The sequence below is a fragment of the Aedes albopictus genome, chromosome 1, assembly GCF_035046485.1.
Source record: "Aedes albopictus strain Foshan chromosome 1, AalbF5, whole genome shotgun sequence".
In the NCBI taxonomy this organism is placed as follows: Eukaryota; Metazoa; Arthropoda; class Insecta; order Diptera; family Culicidae; genus Aedes; species Aedes albopictus.
Window position 1 is genome coordinate 163,357,361 of NC_085136.1, and position 22,071 is coordinate 163,379,431.

The 22,071-nt window shown below is 43.6% G+C and overlaps 1 protein-coding gene across 5 annotated transcripts in view; it reads left to right on the plus strand.

Annotated features, from left to right (window-relative positions):
• Window positions 1-13,338, plus strand: part of LOC109427655 (protein singed) — a 130,519-nt gene extending 117,181 nt beyond the window's left edge. For 4 of the 5 annotated variants that reach the window (XM_062845701.1, XM_062845699.1, XM_062845702.1 and 1 more), the window contains 5 exons: window positions 5,368-5,624; window positions 5,939-6,102; window positions 10,405-10,765; window positions 10,822-11,176; window positions 11,664-13,338. In XM_062845701.1, coding sequence (XP_062701685.1) covers window positions 5,368-5,624; window positions 5,939-6,102; window positions 10,405-10,765; window positions 10,822-11,176; window positions 11,664-11,869 — 1,343 coding nt within the window. In that variant the 3' untranslated portion in view covers window positions 11,870-13,338. The remainder of the gene's footprint in view (window positions 1-5,367; window positions 5,625-5,938; window positions 6,103-10,404; window positions 10,766-10,821; window positions 11,177-11,663) is intronic. The other variant, XM_062845703.1, reaches the window with a different exon arrangement.
• The last annotated feature ends 8,733 nt before the right edge of the window (window positions 13,339-22,071 follow it).

Below are 22,071 nucleotides of genomic sequence, written 5' to 3' on the forward strand. Positions count from 1 at the left end.
GTTTCCATTTGTTTCCATTTTTCCCATATAAACCCCATCGTTTGCCGTTGCATTAAAAGTAAGCCAAAGCTCCTAGCACCATCATCAGTTAGATTAGCAATCGCTTGTCGAAGTCAAAGCAATCACCTCATGGAAACACCTGTCCGTTCACTTTTTTTTTTGTTTGAATAATGATTGCGGTTCGGATTTTTAATTGAAATTGTTTATCTGTGACTTGGTGGTCTCTCAGCAGCTTCATCGCCAAACGATCGGCCACTTTCACTGGTATCCCACAGAAACGATGCGGGCAATCTCCATCTAATTAACGTTGTATCATTTCTTAAAAATGTTGCTTAACATACCATCTAAATTTAAACACCTGTACCGCCAGAAACTAATTACCATTTATGCATTTAAATATCATTTTCGATTTTTAAAACTTCACCGTGATCCAGATTTTGAATTATCTGGTCAAAACTATCAAAACCAGTCACCAATAATGAAAGTCACTCGTCATATAAAACTTCATACTAGACAACATGATATATGTATTAGCACGATAGCCCACTGGGAACCTCAACTGAACACCTTGTTGTACATGACATTCCATAACACCAGGCCCAAAATAAAACCTTGCGAAACTCCTGAGGTTATGGCAAGCACTTCCAAGACACCTCTGTGTCGTACACTGGTACTCGATTCTAGAAGTAGCTTACGAGAATCTTGTACTAGTAGTCAAGTATTCCAAAACTCTCGGTAGCCAAGATGCAGGAGCGCATCGCCAATAGTCGCCCAACTAGTTCCTTACATCCAGAGTCCACACTGCCTGCCAAGTAGCGAATTCCCCACCTCTTAAGGACTGTTCAATTTATAAAACGGACAACTTGCTTGTGCGATATCTTTTTTATTTTTCAATAAAATCATTATCAGTTTATTGCATAACTTTCTATAGCTATTTTCAAATGTAGGAAAAATATAACATTAAGCAAATTGTTCTTTATTGTGTAACTGAAGTGGTTTTCGTAAAACATCAATAAAAACCCATTTCTCAAAATTCGACATAACTTTCCACATACTTAACATGCCCATTTTCATGAAGTTTTTAATGTATTGGAATCTTATACTATTCTACTAAAGGTAAAGCTCAATAGTTGTTCAATAATAATGCATCAAGCAGCCTCCAGCTTGATATAGTGAATTGACTTGTTTTCATATAAATTATTAAAACATGTTTATTCAAGTCCTGTGCTGCAATAGCACATCGGATTCGTCTAAAAATGTGTCCAGAGTAGTAGAATATTGTTTTCTGAATGATACAGAAGAAAAATTTACTTTTAATTGCATTCTTCATCAGACATTTAATCCATAAAGATGGTTATAGTAAAAAATTGCATATTATTTGCATCATTCATGCAGATTTTCCGACTCTAGCGGAACTTGTTATTATTTATTTTCAACAAAGTTGGTCCTATGTTATTGTACACCTTATTTAATTATAATCGGATGTATTTTTTTTTATTTCCACCATCATTGTTATGCAAAATTTGCATTAGGTTGCATTGTTATTTGGAACAACCTTCAAAGAACGAAACTATTTGGATTACTGTACCTGTAATGGCTAACAGTAACCAAACCAGCAACGCTGTTAAGAAGCAGTTTTCTGCATTTAAAACCACATTATTCCTATTTTCGACTGTATGCATACAAAAATTGTTTGTTTAATATTTCATGCCCTTTTTGCTTTACAATTAAATTTTATTCAAAAAATCGAATCTCACTTGAGACTTTAATATCTCAATAACAAATTTTCCAATTGCGTTTAAATTTCGCCAGAATGTTTATTACTCATGCTGCTACAGCATAGCACACACTTTTCTGATATTCAAAACGATATACCATATGTGAACAGTAATTTTATACATATTTTCAATTTTCAGCAATCGAAAAAGTCACCTCATTTAACACCTGGCCGATTTTCTGTAAAATGTAACTATTTTTATTCGATTCAAAAATTATCACTATAATGAATGATGATGTACTGAACAACGAAGCAAGGGTGGATAAATTTGGACTACGCGTTTTGTTTTTATAGCCTTTAAAGTTGTCCGTTTTATAAATTGAACAGTCCTTATGCTGAAGAACTATTTCGGCGGTCTTTGTGACCGACAAGATAGTGTCTACGGTCGACTTCCTCTTCCGGAAGCCGAACCAGAAATCATCTTCTTAAACCCTCGGTGTACTAGAAGCTTCCACAGTCTGTTGAGGATGATATTCTCGAGCACCGTTTTTCGCCGTATCGAGCAAGTTAAATGGACAGTGGTTTATTTGTCAACAGATCTCCGGTTGATTATCCCGCCTTTGGCAATAGGACCTAACTCTGTCGATTCCAAACCTCGTCCAAACCAAAGCAGATCTGAGCACACAAGGATCCTCTATAACAGCTACTTTTAGGACCAAGTTTGGAAACTTCGTCAGACCTACGTCAAAGGATTGTGAAGTCCTCGCAAGTCCCTCTTCGGTCATCGCCAGCCCTAGTCCTACGAAAAAGGCCACGAACTCGGTCATGGCGCGAAAAAAGTTCTTTGATGATACTCTCCAGCATCTTTCACTAGATACTGCTTGCTAGGAGCCATTGATTACACCTCTTACCTGTACGCGACTTTGGCAGTCGCGAACGCCACCCGTCGTTCATTTCGCTCCCTATGCTCGCTCCGTGCTCGCTACATCCGTCGCCTAGCTCATACACGTACGACGAAGGTTTGCAATAGCTTGAGATCACCAGTACGCCGGTGGTCTTCTATTCTTAGGGCGGACTTGTGACATGAGGGCGTCGCTGGCATGCTATATCATCGCCACCAACTCTTCAGCGCTTAGACCAGGTAAGTTTTGCTCATAAATGAGCACTTCCCTAAAAACCTCGTCGTTGAAGTATGATGTCTTGCACCTACGAGGGCATGGCCTTGGTCTAGTCGTTCCTGCCTCTTGTCCGTTGCCTTCTGTTATTGTAGTCGATACTGTAACTAACCGCCAGGTGGTCCATATGAGTGCAGGTATCATCGTATCACCCTTCAGTTCGAACTACTTGTTAGGGTAGGACAACAAAAAGTAACGTCGTTGATCGGTTTCGCTCCGTCCCGACATTATGCAGATCGAAATCGACCATGGCCAGTGCCTCTAGCAGGATCTGACCCCACTGGTTCGTGAAACGGTTTCCCCATTCCACAGGCATCGAAGTCACCCGCTCATGCATACGCTATTACCACTAGCCTTTGCCTTGACAGCACTGTCGTCATATAGTCCAGCATCTGCGTGAAATGATCCATTAACCATCACGGAGACGTATAGCAGCTACCAAAAAAAGTATCCGTTGACCTTGTCCACCACGGAGCCCTTGTAGGATGTAAACACCAGCTCATGGACTGGATATTCAATCGCCCATATCGATGCCATTTTGGACCCTTTCGAGACCCAGTTGTCATTACCAGCAGGTGCTCAGTATGGATCCGCTATGGAGGTGATAACGGTCTTCCACTCAGCAACTGCCTGACACAGTAGTTGCTGGGCTGCTTGTTGTTGACAGAACAAATCAGCATTTGAATGGGTTTGTACAGTCTAGCTCCACAGAGAAACAGACGTCTCACCTTATCGCTTCCCATCAATCACCTTTTTAACGGTTGATTCAAATATTCAGTAGTACGACGATTGACCACTCGCAGCGCTGGTATCGTTTTTGCTCCTGTTTGACGTTTACTCACTACCACCATCTAGTGGCGGCCCGGCCAAACACAAAACGTTTAGCATTGGGCGATTACGTTTTCGTGACGATGTTATTTAATAAAATTTATTCTTAGTGTTACGTCTGGTTCTCTGTGCTAGCTCCTTAAGACCTGCAGATGCATTTCGCCTACAAAGAATTATCCTGTCAGGACTTACGTTCTAGTTCAATATACTCCGGCGGCTCGTGTAGTTATGCCCAGTGGTCATACCGACCAGCTCTCCTTGAGTTTACCTATGTAAACTGTCTACCATCTTTTGCTGCTTCGTGATCATTCATTTCTCGGCACGGGTCGTTTGGCGATAGGATCCACCGCTCGAAATTCGCGTTCTCCAGTTTTGGAAGCGCATCTCCAGGATAGCTGCCGCATTCACGCCGACACTTGGCAGTTCACGAGCTAGGAATCCACCACATATGCGAGTTTTTATGTTCCTATACTTTCCAATCACTACACCGAATCCGTTGCCTGGTATGATACCGTAGTAGTTGAAAAAGTTTCCAAAGGCTACCTTACCGTGAAAAGTGCTGCCTACAAATCGTTGGGGGCTGTCTTTATAGGTATAGCTGCCACGATACAGGATTTTCTACTCTTCCGCTGGATGATAACAGACGCTTTTTGAGTCGCATCTCCTTGGTGAATGAACGCTTGTGACGCAGCTGAAGTCAGAAGGACAATCAACTCAACCTGCACTACCAACTAAGCACGCTCAACTCTTAGCTAGCAGTTGTTGTGATCAGTGCTGAAAAATTCATTTCGTCATATCTGAATTCAATCACCTACAGCTCATTTTAGAAGCTGAACCTAAGAATATGATATATGAAAAACTTGTGCGGCTAGACCAGTTCTGCAAAAAAGTCACGGAAAAACCGCTATTTTTCGAATATTTAAGGTAAATGTCACGGACTACCTTCGAAAAATGCAAATGATATTCACGGTGAATATCATTTGGCATTTTTCAAAGGTAGTCCGTGACATTTACCTTAAATATTCGAAAAATAGCGGTTTTTCCGTGACTTTCTTGCAGAATTGGTTGAGCCGCACAAGTTTTCCATATATCATATTCTCAGGTTCAGCTTCTAAAATGAGCTAGAGGTGATTGAATTTATGTATGACGAAATTAAATTTTCAACACTGGTTGTGATCATATTGACTAGAGGAGGAATGAAGTAGGTACTTGTGAGAACCATTGCTATATTGGACGCTTCCTAGTCAATCAAGTACCTATCTGTATTCCTGTAATTGTAACTAACACGCGAAATTGTATACCATGTTACTCTGTATTCAGAATAGCTTCTTATATTCCAGTTAAATTCATCCAGGGACTTGAAAAGACCTTATCTCATTTGTAAAATATGTGCTAGAAACCACCTGTATTTTCAATATAATGAGTGAACAATATATATCAGCTCCTGAGATATTTCGCTAATTTCCCTGTAGTAATTTTGCAAGCAATTGTAGGTTATGGTATTTTGTGCTAATACAAGATGAACAGTCATCGATAAATCGAACCACTTTAAGAAATAATTTTAAAAACACAATATTTTTTCGCTTGAAACATGTGATTATGTGTCGCTTCTCTTTCCTTCCATCTCTCCTCCCACCATATGTGTAGGTATTATCTATCTGAAGTCACACTTGGGCCGGTACCTGTCGGTGGACTCTTTCGGCAACGTGCTGTGCGAATCGGAGGAACGCGACGCTGGCAGTCGGTTCCAGATCAGCATTGCCGACGACAACTCGGGACGATGGGCTCTGAAGAACGAACAGCGCGGCTACTTCCTCGGGGGCACCCCGGAGAAGCTCACGTGCACCGCCAAAGCCCCCGGCAGGGAGGAGTTCTGGAGTGTGCACCTGGCTGCTAGACCACAGGTAAGTGCTCTTAAATTTACTTCCAGCAGTTTATAATGAGTTGCTCACGAAACTACTCGTATTTCAATGAATACTTTGCGGTCCCAAATATTTTTTTTCGCCTGTATTATATTGAGCGAAACTGACATCTCTCTGACATCTGTTTTCTCTAAACTTCCATTTTAAACGAAACTATCTTTTTCCAAGTTAAGCCAAATACGCCATGCATTGGTTGGATGAATTTCGTCTCTAAAAGATTGTATCCCTGCCTAGCAACACCTTGGACATAATCGAAATTAATTCCGTCGTACTACTTTCGTTTCGCCGCTCGCTAGGTAAACCTGCGCGCCGTTGGACGCAAACGGTTCGCGCATCTGTCGGAATCGCAAGACGAAATCCATGTCGACGCCAACATTCCGTGGGGCGAAGATACGCTCTTCACGCTGGAGTTCCGCACCGATGAAGAGGGACGATACGCACTGCACACATGCAACAACAAGTAAGTAGATTATAAGCTTCCCCTGGCTTTCTCCCATACTTATACCCAACTCATTAACAACAGCGATTACGAAAGTAGACTTTTCAATATTTGAAACATGGCTTGTTCGATATGGCAGCATGATGTCAAACACTGCATGACATTACATCATAACTAACAGGTCATAAATTTGGGGAATCATTATAAGGCTGCCTTCCTATGCTGTTTAACCACTACTCGTGCCGAACATAATAAAAAAAAAAAACAATCATAAGATGAACCGAATAGAGTAACGCAATTATCTGCGTCCACTGGTACTATTGTAAAAAAAAAACTGAAGTTGTCATGGAATATGACTTTCATTAAATTAAAAATGATAAATGATCATTAACATACATTCAACAAACATTTATTTTCGCTACATAATGCTTATCTATATATATAAAAATGAGTTTGTAGCTTCTTTGAGGCAACAAAACTCACGAACGGCCGAACCGATCAACATGACTCTCGAACGGTTTGGTTCGTATTCGTGGTGGCTGTGTTTATATGTACAAAAAGTTACGAAAATCAGTTAGAATAGTAACAAAATTGATAAAGAACTGATTTCCCATGAGCTGGGAAGGAAATCAACATGACCGAAATAAAATTAATCTAGAGTGCGATGCTATTTTGAGCTCAACAGTTGTCAAACCACCACAAGACGGCAAGACAAAGTTTGCCGGGACAGCTAGTTATATTTAAGACATAATCAACAATATTACGTCACAATAATAATCAGTTTGTGGATGCCGCTCTCCATTTTCGAACACGCTCAATGGTCACCAAATCACGTTTCACCTGGTTGCCGACTTGCCCACTGTGCTTGTTATCATCTTATACCACCCGGATTTGAGGCGAACATCAACTTTGTCCGTTGTGGCCTGGCATTCTTTGAACTTGCCTCGTCCTCCGTATCCTTCCGACTTTTGATCACCTTCTGGATGCTGGGTTCGCCGTAAAGCCCATCAAGCTCGTAGTTCATCGCCGCCACCGCAAAGCTTTTACATGTACACAGGCAAAGATTATTCTCAGACCTCATCGCTCAAGTACTCCTTGTGCCTTTACAATTCTTAGCTGGCGATCTTCATCATCGATTGACCCCTGGACCTGGAAGCATGAGGTAGGAACGTGTATCGATCAGCAATGTTGAATGCTTCTTCCAGGTTCAGCATTTCGCAGCACAGGAAGTTCCATTGTACACAAGTTCCGCCATTACATCGTAGGTACCCCCGTCTATCGTGACACTACAACAAATGTACAGCCGTATCATAGCTCCAAAAGTTCTGGCGATAATGTTCATATCATCCGCAAAGCAAACAAGTTGACTGGACTTCGTGCAAATCATACCTCGGCTGTTGAGTCCTCGTCGCCGAATACACGTTCCAGATCCATATGGAAGAGTAAGCATGAGAGTTCGTTGTCACTGCCCCCACCCGATCCAAAAGATTTGAAACCCGAGACACGCCTTCCATTGTTGCTTTGGTCAGTCTGGTCAGCTTATCAGGAAAATCATTTTCATCCAAGATTTTCCATAGCTTATTTACCTTACCGGTCAGACCTGAGTGTCCTCTGCTGTACGCAGGTGTCTTCTCCATTCTACTCGGTCCATGGTTGTGCGTCTCCACTTCCGTACTCTGCGAAGGGTTCGCAAATTTTCCTCCACTTGATCGACCCACCTAGCTCGCTGAGCACCACGTCGTTTTGTATCGGTCGGAAGGCTCTCGAGAATCATTTTGGTCGGATTGATATCCGACATCCTGATGTCGTGACCCGCCCATCGTGGCCTCCTGATTTTCACGGTGTGGACGATGATTGATTCTCTCAGCTTGTGGTTGGTTCACCTTCTCCAAGTCCTGTTTTAATCCGCCATAGATGGGGCGCATCATCTTCCGTTCGAAAACTCCAAAAGCGCGTTAGCCCTGTTCATGTTTCGTACCGGTTAATCAGCGTTTTGAAGATAGTTAGCTTAGTTTGACGGCGAACTTTATTCGATCGTAGTGTTCTGCGGAGTCCAAAGTAAGCTCGATTTCCTGCCACAATGCGTCTCTGAATTTCTCTGTTGGTGTCGTTATCGGCGGTCACCAGTGAGCCCAACTACACGAATCTTTCAACCGCTTCGATTTCATCACCGTCGATAGAAATTCGGGGTGGTGGGTGCGGTGATTCCTCCCTGGAGCCCATAGCCATCACGTACTTAGTCTCCGACATACTAATGACTAATCCGATTATTCTGGCTTCACTCTTTAGTCGGATGTTCCTTTCTGCCATCGTCTCAAATTTACAAGCTATAATATCAATATCATCAGCGAAACCACGCAGCTGAACGGACTTCGTGGAAATCGTTCCACTCCTGCTTACCCCGCTCTTCTTATTACACCTTCTAAGGCGATGTTAAATAGACCATCAGCTTGCCGTGACCCTCTGCGAGATTTGAAGGGTGCTCGATAGTGCCCCTGATACTCGAACTACGCACATCACTCGATCCATCGTCGCCTTGATCAATCGTAGCAGTTTATCCGAGAATCCGCATTCGTGCATAATCTGCCATAGTTGGTCTCGATCGATTATATCATACGCCGATTTAAAATCGATGAACAAGTGATGTGTGGGCACGTTGTATTCGCGGCATTTCTGCAACACCTGGCGGATGGCGAACATCTGGTCCGTTGTAGCGTGTTCACCTATGAATCCAGCCGGATATTGCCCCACGAGCTCTCTTGCAATCGGTGATAGACGGCGTCATAAAATTTGAGAGAGTATCTTGTAAGCAGCGCTCAGTAGTGTGATCTCGCGATAGTTCCCGCCGATTTAAAATCGATGAACAAGTGATGTGTGGGCACGTTGTATTCGCGGCATTTCTGCAACACCTGGCGGATGGCGAACATCTGGTCCGTTGTAGCGTGTTCACCTATGAATCCAGCCGGATATTGCCCCACGAGCTCTCTTGCAATCGGTGATAGACGGCGGCATAAAATTTGAGAGAGTATCTTGTAAGCAGCGCTCAGTAGTGTGATCGCGCGATGGTTTCCGCAATCCAATTTGTCGGCCTTTTTGTAGATGGGATAAACGATACCTTTCATGCATTCCTGTGGTAATACTTTAACTTCCTCCTCCGTATTTTAGAAGCTCGCTTGGTAGTTGATCTGGTCCAGCGGCTTTTTTGTTTTTCAACCAGCCAACCTCCTCCTCAATCTCTAGATGGTTAGAAGCCGGAAGTCTTTCGTTTTGCGCACGTACTCCTAGATCTGTTACCACACTACCACGTCGTCCTCTAACGTGCTCATCCTCATCGTAATGCTGTCACCACCCCTCGACCACCTCTCGCTCGCTCGTGAGAAGATTCCCGTGATTGTCTCGACATTCTGTTGTAAGCAGTGAACGTTAATGATGCTGTAGTTGAAGAAACGGTCCATACCTCTCAACATGCACATCCTTGCGCTGATCGGCTGCCACCCGATCACACGTTGTCGCATCTTGCCCAACACTATAAATCCTGTTCCCAGTTCATTGGTACTGTCACAGCTTTGGTAGAAGGTAGCCGCTCGATGCCCGCTTTTCAACGCTTTCTGATGAGGCCCGCTTTTCCCCCACGCTGATGGGGCTACCACTTTGGATCTAACTGTGCATGATGCAGCATTTCTTACTCAGCCGCAGGATGCCAGAACAGACTCTGTTTGAGCCGCACCTCATTGGTGAACAGACTCTCAGGTCGTGCCTCCTCAATCTAGCTGATGTAAGAAGGACAACAGTGCCCAGGCTGTACTACCAGCTATAAGCACACAACTCTAAGCTGGCGGTCTTTGTCATCGCTTGACCCGTGGGAGCATGAGATAGGAACTTGTAAGGACCAGAGCTATGTTGGACGCTCTCCTTATCGACTCATAGTTTTGCAGCTCAACGATTGGGGCGGTTTTGTCGAAAAAGGTGGTACGATTGGTCATGTTCTTGGCAGAGGTGAAATCGATGGGTAATCACGCGCCTCCACATATCGCCCATCACGATAGAAGCTGTTCCCATTTTACGTATGTTGCCGCAGCTTTAATTAGTAGTATAATTACCCCTAAACTTTTGTCCCATGGATCCTGTTCAACAAAGCATCTACCTACACCACTACGATGGTATTCGGCATCAATCAGCTCATCGGAGCGAGTATGCAGGACCTTCATACGCTATATGTAGAATAGCGGCATAGAATTAAGAAGGGCACTTATACCACATGTCGAGGCATTTCTACACAAAATCATCATGAACTAATCATTGTTCTATTCTGCATTTCAACAGGTACCTAAACTCGAACGGAAAGCTTGAAACCAAATGTACCGACGATTGTTTGTTCAGCGCTGAGTATCACAGTGGACACTTGGCTCTGCGTGATCGCCATGGACTGTATTTGTCCCCGATCGGATCGAAGGCCGTCCTCAAGTCACGCTCGCAGACTGTCACCCGAGATGAGCTGTTCTCGCTGGAAGATTCACTCCCACAGGCTTCGTTTGTCGCTGCTTTGAACAACAAGTACGTCTCCGTGAAACAAGGCGTTGATGTCACTGCCAACCAGGACGAGATTGGCGATAACGAAACCTTCCAGCTGGAGTACGATTGGTCTGCCCACCGTTGGGCTCTGAGAACCACTCAGGTAAGCTCGGTACGGCCTTTCGGTGCGGTTCTAATTTAACGAGGTTTACATTCCGATACTTTCAGGATCGCTATTGGTGTCTGTCCACCGGCGGAGGTATTCAGGCCACAGGCAATCGCCGTTCAGCAGATGCGCTGTTCGAACTGGTCTGGCATGGAGAAGGTTCCGTATCGTTCCGTGCCAACAATGGAAAACTGCTGGCAACGAAACGTTCCGGTCATCTGTTTGCCACCGCCGAAGCGGTCGAGGACACAACCAAATTTTACTTCTATCTTATTAACCGCCCGATCCTTGTGCTGAAGTGTGAACAAGGCTTCGTCGGGTATCGTGCTCCGGGAAGCAACAAGCTAGAGTGCAATAAGGCTATCTACGAAACTATTCTGGTCGAACGTGCACCCAAGGGTGTTGTCTACTTCAAAGGTAAGAGTATAGTACTATACTTATCGCTTGGTTAAATTGAGAACAGTGATGATTGGCCATGGCCACTCACGATTTACGCGTGAGAAATCATTTTCCGGTACTTCTCATCCTACATATGTAGAGAGCAGGATGTTAGAAATTAAATCGAGAAGGAATGAGCCAAGACCTTCAAATACAAATATACGGGGTCTGTGTCATTTGGTATAAAGTCATTTGGCATAAGGCCGTTTGGCATAAGGTCACTTGGCATAAAGACATTTAGCATAACGGTCATTTGGCATAATGGACACTTTGCATAATAAAGAAGGGTGCATTTCGATTATGCCAAATGTCCATTATGCCAAATGACCGTTATGCCAAATGTCTTTATGCCAAACGACCTTATGCCAAATGACTTTATGCCAAATGTCCCGCTCCCCTATAAGGATGAATCCATTTGTTACGATTAATTGTTACAACATTAAAGAACTTCTTTTATTCTTCATAGGTCAAAACGGCAAATACTGGCGAATCGACGGTGAGGGTATTGCCGCCGACTCGGACACTCCTGTTGACGGATTCTACATTGAACTGCGAGAACCCACACGTATTTGCCTGCGGTCAAAGGACGGCCGGTATCTGGGTGCGACCAAGAACGGCACATTCAAGCTGGTTGACACCGGTTTTGATACGGCCACCCAGTGGGAATACTAAGAAGCATCATTCAGCGGCATCTCATCGGTTCGGGTATACTCGCACTCGAAATTTTAGCATGTTAGGTTACTACTCTTCTCACTCATCTACCTATTACTATTAGGGCTACTATTCCATCGAAACTCAAGCAAAATTCATTGGAAGGAAAATCATGGAACGACATACGACGCAATCAATCTCTCTCACTCTTTTAAACTCTACTCTTTAAATTTTATTTGTAAATTTATTTTACTGTCTTTCGTATTGTAAAAGGTAGCATATTTTATAAAGCAGTCAATAAAAAGCCGAAGTGGAAAATAGCGCTCTTGACTAACTAGAGTTGGAGCAAGGAGTTTCGAAAAATCGCATTGTTATTTCAAAACAACCATCTCAATATGATGCATGCGTGCGTATATTTATTGCAATATTCATACATCAAAAAGCTAAATAAGTTGTAATAACTAGTGATCACTAAAGTTAAAACAAAACTATCGTAAACGTAAAAAAGAATAAATAAAATGTAACACATAACGAAATCATGCGTTTCCTTAAGTAAAAAAAAACACATTATCGTCCCAATTCACAAATTACGCAATACGAAATTTAACTACAAATGATAAAAATCAGAAAATGCTTGATATTTTGAACTAACAGGCGCAAAAGTGATACACTGCTTGACATTGTTCTCATCGTCAAACGCTAAAACTGTAAACGTCCGTCATCAAATTCGAACGATTTCTACATCCGACAGATGCATATATAAAGCGTGGCAGAATTGTGATTAACGAATCCATCTTAGTTGAAATGACTACATATATTTAAAGCAAATAACTACAATGTCACTGTGGGTGCTATCCCCCCGACAAAAATATGAATTGAAACAAATAAATAAATAACCCAACAACTGCCAAACAGTCTGATACAATTGTATTCGGAAAGCCGATAAAACATCAACAGAACCAACACGCAGCCCAGCCCATGCAACTTAGATACTAAATTTTTATTGCCACTCCTAGACATCATTTTCGAACCAAAATTATCAATCGGGGTGCAAGGCCCCCAATCAATGAAGCGAAATTATTGCATCAACTTTGTAAAGTATTTATCATTAGTTATGAGTTTCCAAAAGCTAAGAAACTCTGTTAGCAATTCATGTAAAAAAAAAAAACAATTATAATTTATTACATTTAGGTTCGTCGAAAGGTGTTCTTGTGTTGTAACAGACCGTATTTCGATGAACACCATTATTGAGCGGAAAATATCATACTAAGGAGGTGGAAGGTGAGCCTCCTCTCGATTTGGCACAGACAAACAGCGGAAGACGTACAGCGAATGATTTTTTTTTATCGACCGTGCGTAAACGCTATTCTGAATATTTTACGAATTTAGAGAAGAGAAAAATGATACAATATACAGAAGAAGAAAAAAAAACAATGTAAACGTATGTGTGTAATCAAATCGAATTGAAGTAAAGTATATCAATAAAACTATCTTTAAGATTTGTTTTTTATTCGAACAATTCTCTTAAGCCTACGTGGGATCGAGATTTTGACCGCAGGGCACCGGTATGATCTATGTAGCCGACTCCGAACACTTGGACCATCTCTTGTATAGCCACTCCGCCACTCCGCCACTAGCCACTCCGAGTCCACGCGCCACCTGATCTGTTAGCTCCAAGACGATGTGAATGATAGACGTTGACACGGCATTCCAGCCAAGCTCTTCCCTACACATCATCTGGACAAGATTGTCCGCAGTGGTTTCCTCCCCGCATGTGGTCACGAATTTTACTAAAACGCGGGCACACGAAAAATGGTGTTTCGTCGTTTCTTATAAACTAGCCCAAACCGAGAGAACCCGCATGACCGAAACGATGTAGATACTTTCGGAAGCAGCCATCCCTTTTGCACGCTGCCATTTGACCATGGAGGCCATCCTGGCAGTCCTGCATATAGCTGCATATGCCTCTTGTGCCGCGCATTTCGAATCACTCTAAGGGGCGATTTCTTCACCCTGGCTTAAGCATTAAGCCAGGTTTAACTGTATGGGTAAGCCTGACTTACCGGTTAAGCCGAGGTGAAGAAATCGGCCCTAAGGGTCGATTTCTTCACCTCGGCTTAACCGGTAAGCCAGGCTTACCCATATAGTTGAGCCTGGTTTAACGCTTAAGCCAGGGTGAAGAAATTGGCCATAAGGGGCGATTTCTTCACCCTGGCTTAAGCGTTAAACCAGGTTTAACTATATGAGTAAGCCTGGCTTACCAGTTAAGCCGAGGTGAAGAAATCGGCCCTAAGGATGCCGACAGGCACCACACCAGTAATGACGCAGAGCGCGTAGTGTGACACGGTACGGTACTCAGCCTATGAGTACTTTCCAGCGTACCACGGTAGCTTTCGGTACTTAGCGCCATGTCCCACGCCGGGCCGCTATACCTTAGTATGGACGTGATGACACTAGCGTACATCACAGAGCTAATGGACATCATCCGGAACACTGCCACTATAGCTGTGGAGGCTCTTTTACAGACGTAATCAACGTGGCTACCGAAGGTAAGCTAATCGGTGATTATCATCCCCAAGTGTTTGACGGAGCGCTTCGAAGTGATAGTGCAATCGCCTACATGATCACTGCTACCTCAGATTTGTGGTAAACCATCCCATCCTCCACAACCGCGATCGAGTGGGCAGTAGTCAATTCCACTTCTTCGATAGCCTTACCGTAGACCTCCAGGGTAATATGATCAGCAAAGCCGACGATCTCCACTTCCACCGGAAACTCTAACCTCAACACCTCGTCGTACATGACATCCCATAACGCCGGACCCAGGATGGAGCCTTGCGGGACTCCTGAGGTTATGTGAAAGTACTAAACTAGTACTCGATTCAGGAAGTAACGTCCGAGAATCTTATGCAGATACCCGGGTATCCCCAGACGCAGGAGCACATCGGCAATAGCTGGATAACTGGCGCTATTGAACGCGTTCCTTACACCCAGAGTCACTACTGCACAGTAGCGAATCCCCTTTCTCTTACGATCCAGTGCTTTCTCGGTGGTTTTTGTAACCGACAGGATAGTGTCTGTAAAATTCCACTTCGGATATGTTATGGATAAACGTCCGGTTAGGTTTACGTATAGTTCAGAACTGATCTTACTTTATTTCTACCTAGATTACCAACTCTCAGATCTCTCATAATCATTCGATTGCCACTCACCTACATAAGGGGTCTTTACTCGAAAGGTCGAAACCACGGATACTGTAGTGTCTACGATCGACCTCCCCTTCCAGAAGCCTCACTGGCTACTCGAAAGATCATTTACACCCTTGGTGCACCTCAATATTCTATTGAGGATGATCTTTTCGAGCACCTTCCCCGCCGTGTCGATAAAGCATATCGGCCTATATGTCGACGGGTCACCGGGTGGATTCTCCACCTTTGGCAATAAAACCAGGCCCTGTCGCTTCCAAACCTATGATAAAACTCCCTAATCAAGGCATATCTGCATAGCAGACCTGAACATTTCGGGAGCCTTTGCAATAATTACTTTTAAGGGCAGGTTCGGAACTCCGTCCAGATCTGGGGCCTTACCTACGCTAAGAGAATTTGTTATCCTCGCAAATTCCACATCGGTGACCCTCTCCTCATCACCAACCCCAGTCTCCGGCTGTCCTACGAAAGGATGCCAAGGACTAGGATCATGACGCTGTAAAAACCCTCGGTAATCCTCCCTAAAAAATCTGGGGATTGCTCTGTAGGAGCCATTGCACCTCTCGTCTTGGATCGTTGGTGATCGCTGTAGGCATCACCCTATGGATTTGCATTGGCACTCTGCACAGACCTTCAAAGCAGACCTTTTTGCTTGCCCTTATTTCGGTCTTCAGTGCGACTTTTTCAGCGGCGAACACCACCCGTCGTTCGTTTCGCTCACCCTCAATGCGCGCTCGCTGCATCTGCGCCTATCCTGTAGGCAGGGACGACGCAGGTCCGCAATCGCTTGAGTCCACCTGTAAGCCGGCGGTCTTCAATTTCTAGGGTGGACTCGCCTAGGCATGGTCGCATCGCACGCACGCGAGAGCACCGCTGCCAGAACGTCGCCGTCCAAGTAGGTTTCGCTCACATCTTCTTCAAAGTATGATGTTTTCCACCTTCGAGGGATTGGCCTTAGTCTAGCCGTCTCTTCCTCTACCCGCTGCCTACTGTTTTTGTAGTTGATACTGTAGCAAACCACCAGGTGATCGTTGTGAGTGTAGCCCCTTGGATTCTCTGAAACGCCCGTGAGACCCCCTGAAGCATTCCTGAAATCCTCTGGAGATCTCTGGAACACCTTGAGATCCACTGAGACGTCATTGAGGCCCTCCTTATGCGAGTTATACACTTCAAACGGAATCGCTCAAGTAATTTTCGTTCAGTGCATTATTTTTCCGTGACCGGAATGGTCAAGAAATTTAACACAACAAGCCCCATTTGATTTGACGTTTCGTTTCAGCTCCGATCTGTGTACTACCCATTAAGGAGAAACATCAGAGGATACAAATATGGCTACCACAATGGCCGACTTCGACCCCTACTCACGTTTTCAAGAGCACCAATCTTAAAAATTCGTAAACAAATGCGCTTGGTTTGCAAGTGAGCAAAGGCAGAATAAACAAACGCGGCTTGATTCGATGCTTCGTTTGTCAGATTTGTGCGTCTAAGTTTGTATGCAAAATTGCTATGGAATTTCTTGATGTTTCACCTTAAACGCCTGGAGATCTCCTGGTACCTCCTAAAACGCCCCTGAGACCTGCTGGAACACTCCTGAAATCCCTAGAGACCCCTTGATGCGCCCTTGAGAACCCCTGTAATGCCCTGCTTGTCCCTCAGATAATCCAAAAACCCCGGTTAACACCCGTGAGACCTCTAGACGCCCCGTGGGACCCCCTTGCAACGCCCCTGTGTTCTCGTGGTACACCGTTGAAACCCTTTGGGACCCTCTGAAACCTCCTGCGACCCCCTTGCAACGCTCTTGAAATCTCATCTGAAACCCCTATCCATACTCACTGTCACCTAGTACGAATCAGTTCTTGGAAAGTTGTCAAGCCGACTTCATCGACGGCCGGTCGATATTGGACCAAATCTACACCGTACGGCAGATCCTCCAGAGATGCCATGTATACCAGGACCTAACACATCATCTGATCATCGACTTCTATAGGTGGTATACGACAGCATCTAGTGCACACAGCTATGGAAAATGATGGACGAGAACGGCTTTTCTAGGAATCTAACTAGACTTATCAAAGCAATAATAAACGGTGTAAAAAACTGCGTAAGGTTTTCGGGAGATCTATCAAGTTCGTCCAAATTGCACCGGTGGCTACAACAAGGGGATGAACTCATATACCTGATGTTCAGCATCGCATTGACATGTGTTATACGATTAGCCGGGATCAACAACCGGGGCACGATTTTCACGAAATCCTGCCAATTTGTATCGACATGGATATTATTGCTAGGACATTTCGAACTTTACACTCACTTGATATGTGATGACCTTGCGGGTGTGCAGGAGAACGGTGTATAGCGACGAAGAAAGAACTACGAGCTAGCTGTACTCTCCAAGCAACCACAAGTTCGGATTCCACTTGCAGAACGAACTCAGAAGTTTAAGTTTGGTTCAATTCCGGTTTCGTTCAACTTAATTCTCCAAAAAGTTACTCATGTATTGTTTATGAACTTGGAAGTACATGTTCAAGCTTTTGACTTCTCTTCAAAACGACAGAAGAACGGTTCAGAAAGAACTTACTTTGAACTTTAAAACAGAAGTTCAATCAAATATAAACCGGACTCATGTTGAACTTTTGAGTGCCTCTAAAGCTCATAGTTCAAGTGGACATATCCCAACAACTTGGAATGTTTCGTTTCGAGCTTGTTTCGAACTTTTCTTGCACTTACTACTCAAAGTTCGGATAAATATTAACCGTACCAAAAGTGAACTTTACTTGAACTTCGGCGCCAGCGGAGCTGGACAAAGTTCTCATTCAATTAAATCACTCAGAAATTGAGCGCAGCAACCACAGCTTGTGTTAGTTTCACAAATTTTTAAGCTGAATAGCTTTCCTTTCAGCGACATACGTGTACTTTTTGTGAACTCAAGTTCGGTTAATTACTTGAAAAGTGAACTGACTAGGGGCCGTCCATATACCACGTGGACAATATGGAGGGGGAGGGGGTTCAAGAAAAGTCCACGCTTGTCCACGGAGAGGGGGGTGGGGGTTCGTCAAATGTCCACGTGGACAACATTAACATAAGAATTAAGAAACAAAGATTTGCAAACGAAACAAAATATGTCGCATTATTGATGAGCTTTTCTTTACAGTTCTGTACATTTTATTTTATTATACATTGTTTTTAGTTGGACGTGGCTTCTCTAAGGAAAAAAAATCATGGTATTGACTTATCGACGAATTTGTTTTGAATTACAACTTCTTATTACTTACTTTTTTCATCGAGGAATAATCTGGAGATTTAAAATGGAGTGTATACCATGCAAATGTTGGTGTTTCAGTCAGAAAATTTTCATTGAAGTTCTGTGTAGATTTTTCGAAGTTTCATATTAAATTTTGTAAACTACTTCGAAGTTTTAAAATATTTTCCGAATTTTCCGTTTGACGAAAATTTTTCACAGACTGGAGCGAGAATCGAAACCACACTCCAACAAACATAAAGCTCAATTAAAAACAATGTTAAAAACTTGTAATTAGGGTATCGCGCCACTTGGGTGGTGGCTTCTATATTCGTCTGTTTTACACTATAACTCAGTCAATTTTGAACCAGTTGACTTGAAATGTTGTACACGGGTAGATACTATACCTGTCTCACCGCGTTCCAAAAATTGTGTCAATTGGTTCAAATTTAAGTTATGGCGGAAAACAGACGAAAATAGAAGCCACCGCCCACCTATTTTGTGCCTCTTTGAGAAAGACTTTAAAATGAAGTCACTCAAAAAGTTTTCTTACTGTATTTTTTAACTTGTTTGTATTTTATGTAAAGCTATAAAATATTTGTTATTCAAAAAGTTATTAATTGTATTTAAGGCAATGTTTACAAAGAAAAAAGAAAACATAAAAAAAAACTTTTTAAATTAACTTTTCCGTTTATTTTAGAAATATTTAAAAAAAAAAACATTTTTTCGGATGTCCACGTGGACATTAGGGGAGGGGGGTAGGGGTCAATGAAAAGTCCACGCTTGTCCACGGAGAGGGGGGAGGGGGTCAAAAACCATGAATTTTCTGTCCACGTGGTATATGAACGGCCCCCTAGAATGTTATTCATCTTCTGTAACCGTTCAGTTACAAGATCCCCAGATTATTTTAATTTTGTGCATTTTGTTTAAGAAACTGTAGTGTTTGTTTGTTTAGTGTTTGGTTTTAATAATAGGTTTTGTTGATTAAAAGAAAAATTGTAATTTGTATGAGCTTTTTAGCATGATGAAATCGGAATGTTAAATGTTATCTGAAAGTACTGTGGTAAAAATGGGCGGCGGGCGAAAACTCAGCAGTGGGTACAAATGCAGGCAACCTGGTAGCATAATGGGAGGTTGTTTGCATCCAAGGATAGGCATGGAGTAAGGACGAAGGAACGAGTGGAAAGGATGGAATCAAGTCCATGCAAAAGGGAGGGGTTTGGGTGTTTGACATACCCCCACTCCCCCCCCTCTCCCTTAACGATACTAGGCGCCTTTCTGCCTTTTGCCGAAATTGGGAAAAAAATCCCTCCCTTGGCACCACTTCTGTGCACGGGCCTGGATGCCCCCAGGCAGTTTAAGGCTTGCGCTGGTCGCCATGATCACTTTTATTCCGCCGTTCGTGTGAGGCAGAATTACTTAAGTCAGTCTTTTTTCAAAAGTGGCATTCAGCAGTGTTCTGTGAACTTTGGAGTACGAACCTTAGCCTGCGTTCATTCAGGTATACCCTAATTTCCGGCCTGTGTGACAATAGTGCCTAATTCCTGAATGCTTAACAGGACCCTTTTGACCTACCTTTTGGTACCGTTATGGAAGCACCATCTCACTGTCCACACGATTCAGCCTAGATCGGTAATCCAGTCTACGCCTAACCGTAAAAGACCAGCCCCTCGGGTCACAGCAACCGCCCGATAGAGAGTTCCTCGGGCTTACAGCACAGACAAACAGACATACTACTCAAATCGCAATCATCGCACGATTTAACGGTCATTTTGAAAATAAAGTTTGGTTCGGACTGTGCTCGCATGTGTCATGGTGGCGCAGATGTGCCTACATCACCTCTCAATTTCTGAGAAAAATGAGCGTGACGCCGATCAATGTTTACAAAAAATGACTCAATCATGAACCTTAATTCATGTTTTATGAATGGTCTGTGCTTACAGCCCTAAACGCAAAAGAGGATTCTTCTCGGCGTGGTCAATACGGTCTCGTCCGTGGCCCGTCGATTGTGCCAAAGAAGGAAGACGCCGTAGCCGAGCCCAGGTAACGAAAGTGGCCCCATAGCAGTGGCGACGCCATCCCAATTGCCAGACCGCAAGACCCGCTATTCCAGTCGGCACAGAACAATAGGGACCGACACCGTCAGTCGCCTTGCAGTCAGCAGCCATCAGCGAGCGCTCGCCAGCACATCACCGGCACGCACCCATCAACGATCTTGATCTACCACACACCGCCATAGCTCAATAAACACTATAGACCACACAGTAGCTTTCACACTTAAATTCAGAAATTGATCTCGGTAAACGGTTTACCGAGAATCCAACAGCTGATATCTCGGTAAATGTTTACTGATTCTCGGTAAAAATTTTACCGAGATTTCGGTAAACCATTACCGAGTCTCGGTGAACTTTGCCGAGATCTCGGTAAAAAGTTGGATTACCGAGACCTCGGCAAAGTTTTAACGACATCTCGGCAAAACTTTTACCGAGATTCAGTAAAAATTATTACCGAATTATCAGCTGTTGGATTCTCGGCAATCCGTTTGCTGAGGTCGGCGATTTAATTTAAGTGTGTTTTAATAAATTTGCTTTTTTTCCACCCAACAACATACAGTCTTCCATAGCCAAAGAAATACCATAGTTTCCGCACACCTTGATCCGCGTACCGCTCCGAATTACCCAGTAGCATGCCGGCCCTAAGACACACCTCGAGGGGTCGCATGCTATTGAGCTAGTTGATCCGGGGTATTGGTTCAGCCGCTGAGTCTATTAAGCAACCGGAACGAGCCTCAGTCAGTCTCGCTTCCTTTGAATAGCTGATTAAGCCCAAACATGTTATTTTATCCGAACTTTTGGTTACTCGGGTCTACAAAGAGCCTAGCATCCGGATTCCGGATTCCGGAAGGTGGAAGCTGGAAGAATACGATGAGAAGTTTGTAAGAGATCCAGATGGTCCAAGAAAACCTGGAGGGCAGCGAGCAAGGTAGGGGGACCAGATGCAGAACGATTTGGCAAATATGGGACGCGGCCGAGGATCGAGTACTGCAGCCATAATCTGGATGTTGTGACGAGGAATTGTTGATTCAGTTTTGTTATTGGGTAATTCTCGCTGAGACCGGCCCACCGTGTCTTCAAAAATGTTTAAGGTGGCGATTTTCTGAAAGTCCTCGCTCAAAAAGTAAGGAAAATTATAATGTAATACATACTAAATAAATGAATGAACGAATGCAAAATGGCCATTGGCTAGGAAAACTTTCAGGTAATATCTGTGGTAGTGATCAAATCATGCTGAGAGCAAGGCTTTGTCACAGTTGGGATGAACCGCGAACTCTGCAGAAATGTCTGTGCTTACACGACATTGGGGAGTGGACGTACGTGCGCGATTCACGAACAGATTAAATTATTGTTTTATTACGCTGATACTAAGGTGAAGGAGGTTTTGTGCATCACTAACTGTTGCAACACTCGAGTAAAGATGTCGTCGTTTTTTTTTTTTTTCGGGTGTGCTCTGCAGTTCATCTAGTAGAGTCATGTTTGGACATTCAGTATTATTTATAAACGCCATCAAAAACAGACCACTTATCGGTCGCAGTCGGTCAGATCAGGAAGTGGGTGGTTAGCGAGCTCCAGACATTTGTTTTCAACTGATACTGGATTGAACTCGTGCAAAGAAATGGCGAAAACTCGACCAAAACCGGAGGAGCGCCTAGTGTTTGGCACTCGAGTAATGGGAGGGGTTAAACTTCTCTCGTTGCCCATATTCTAAATACGCCCCTATTT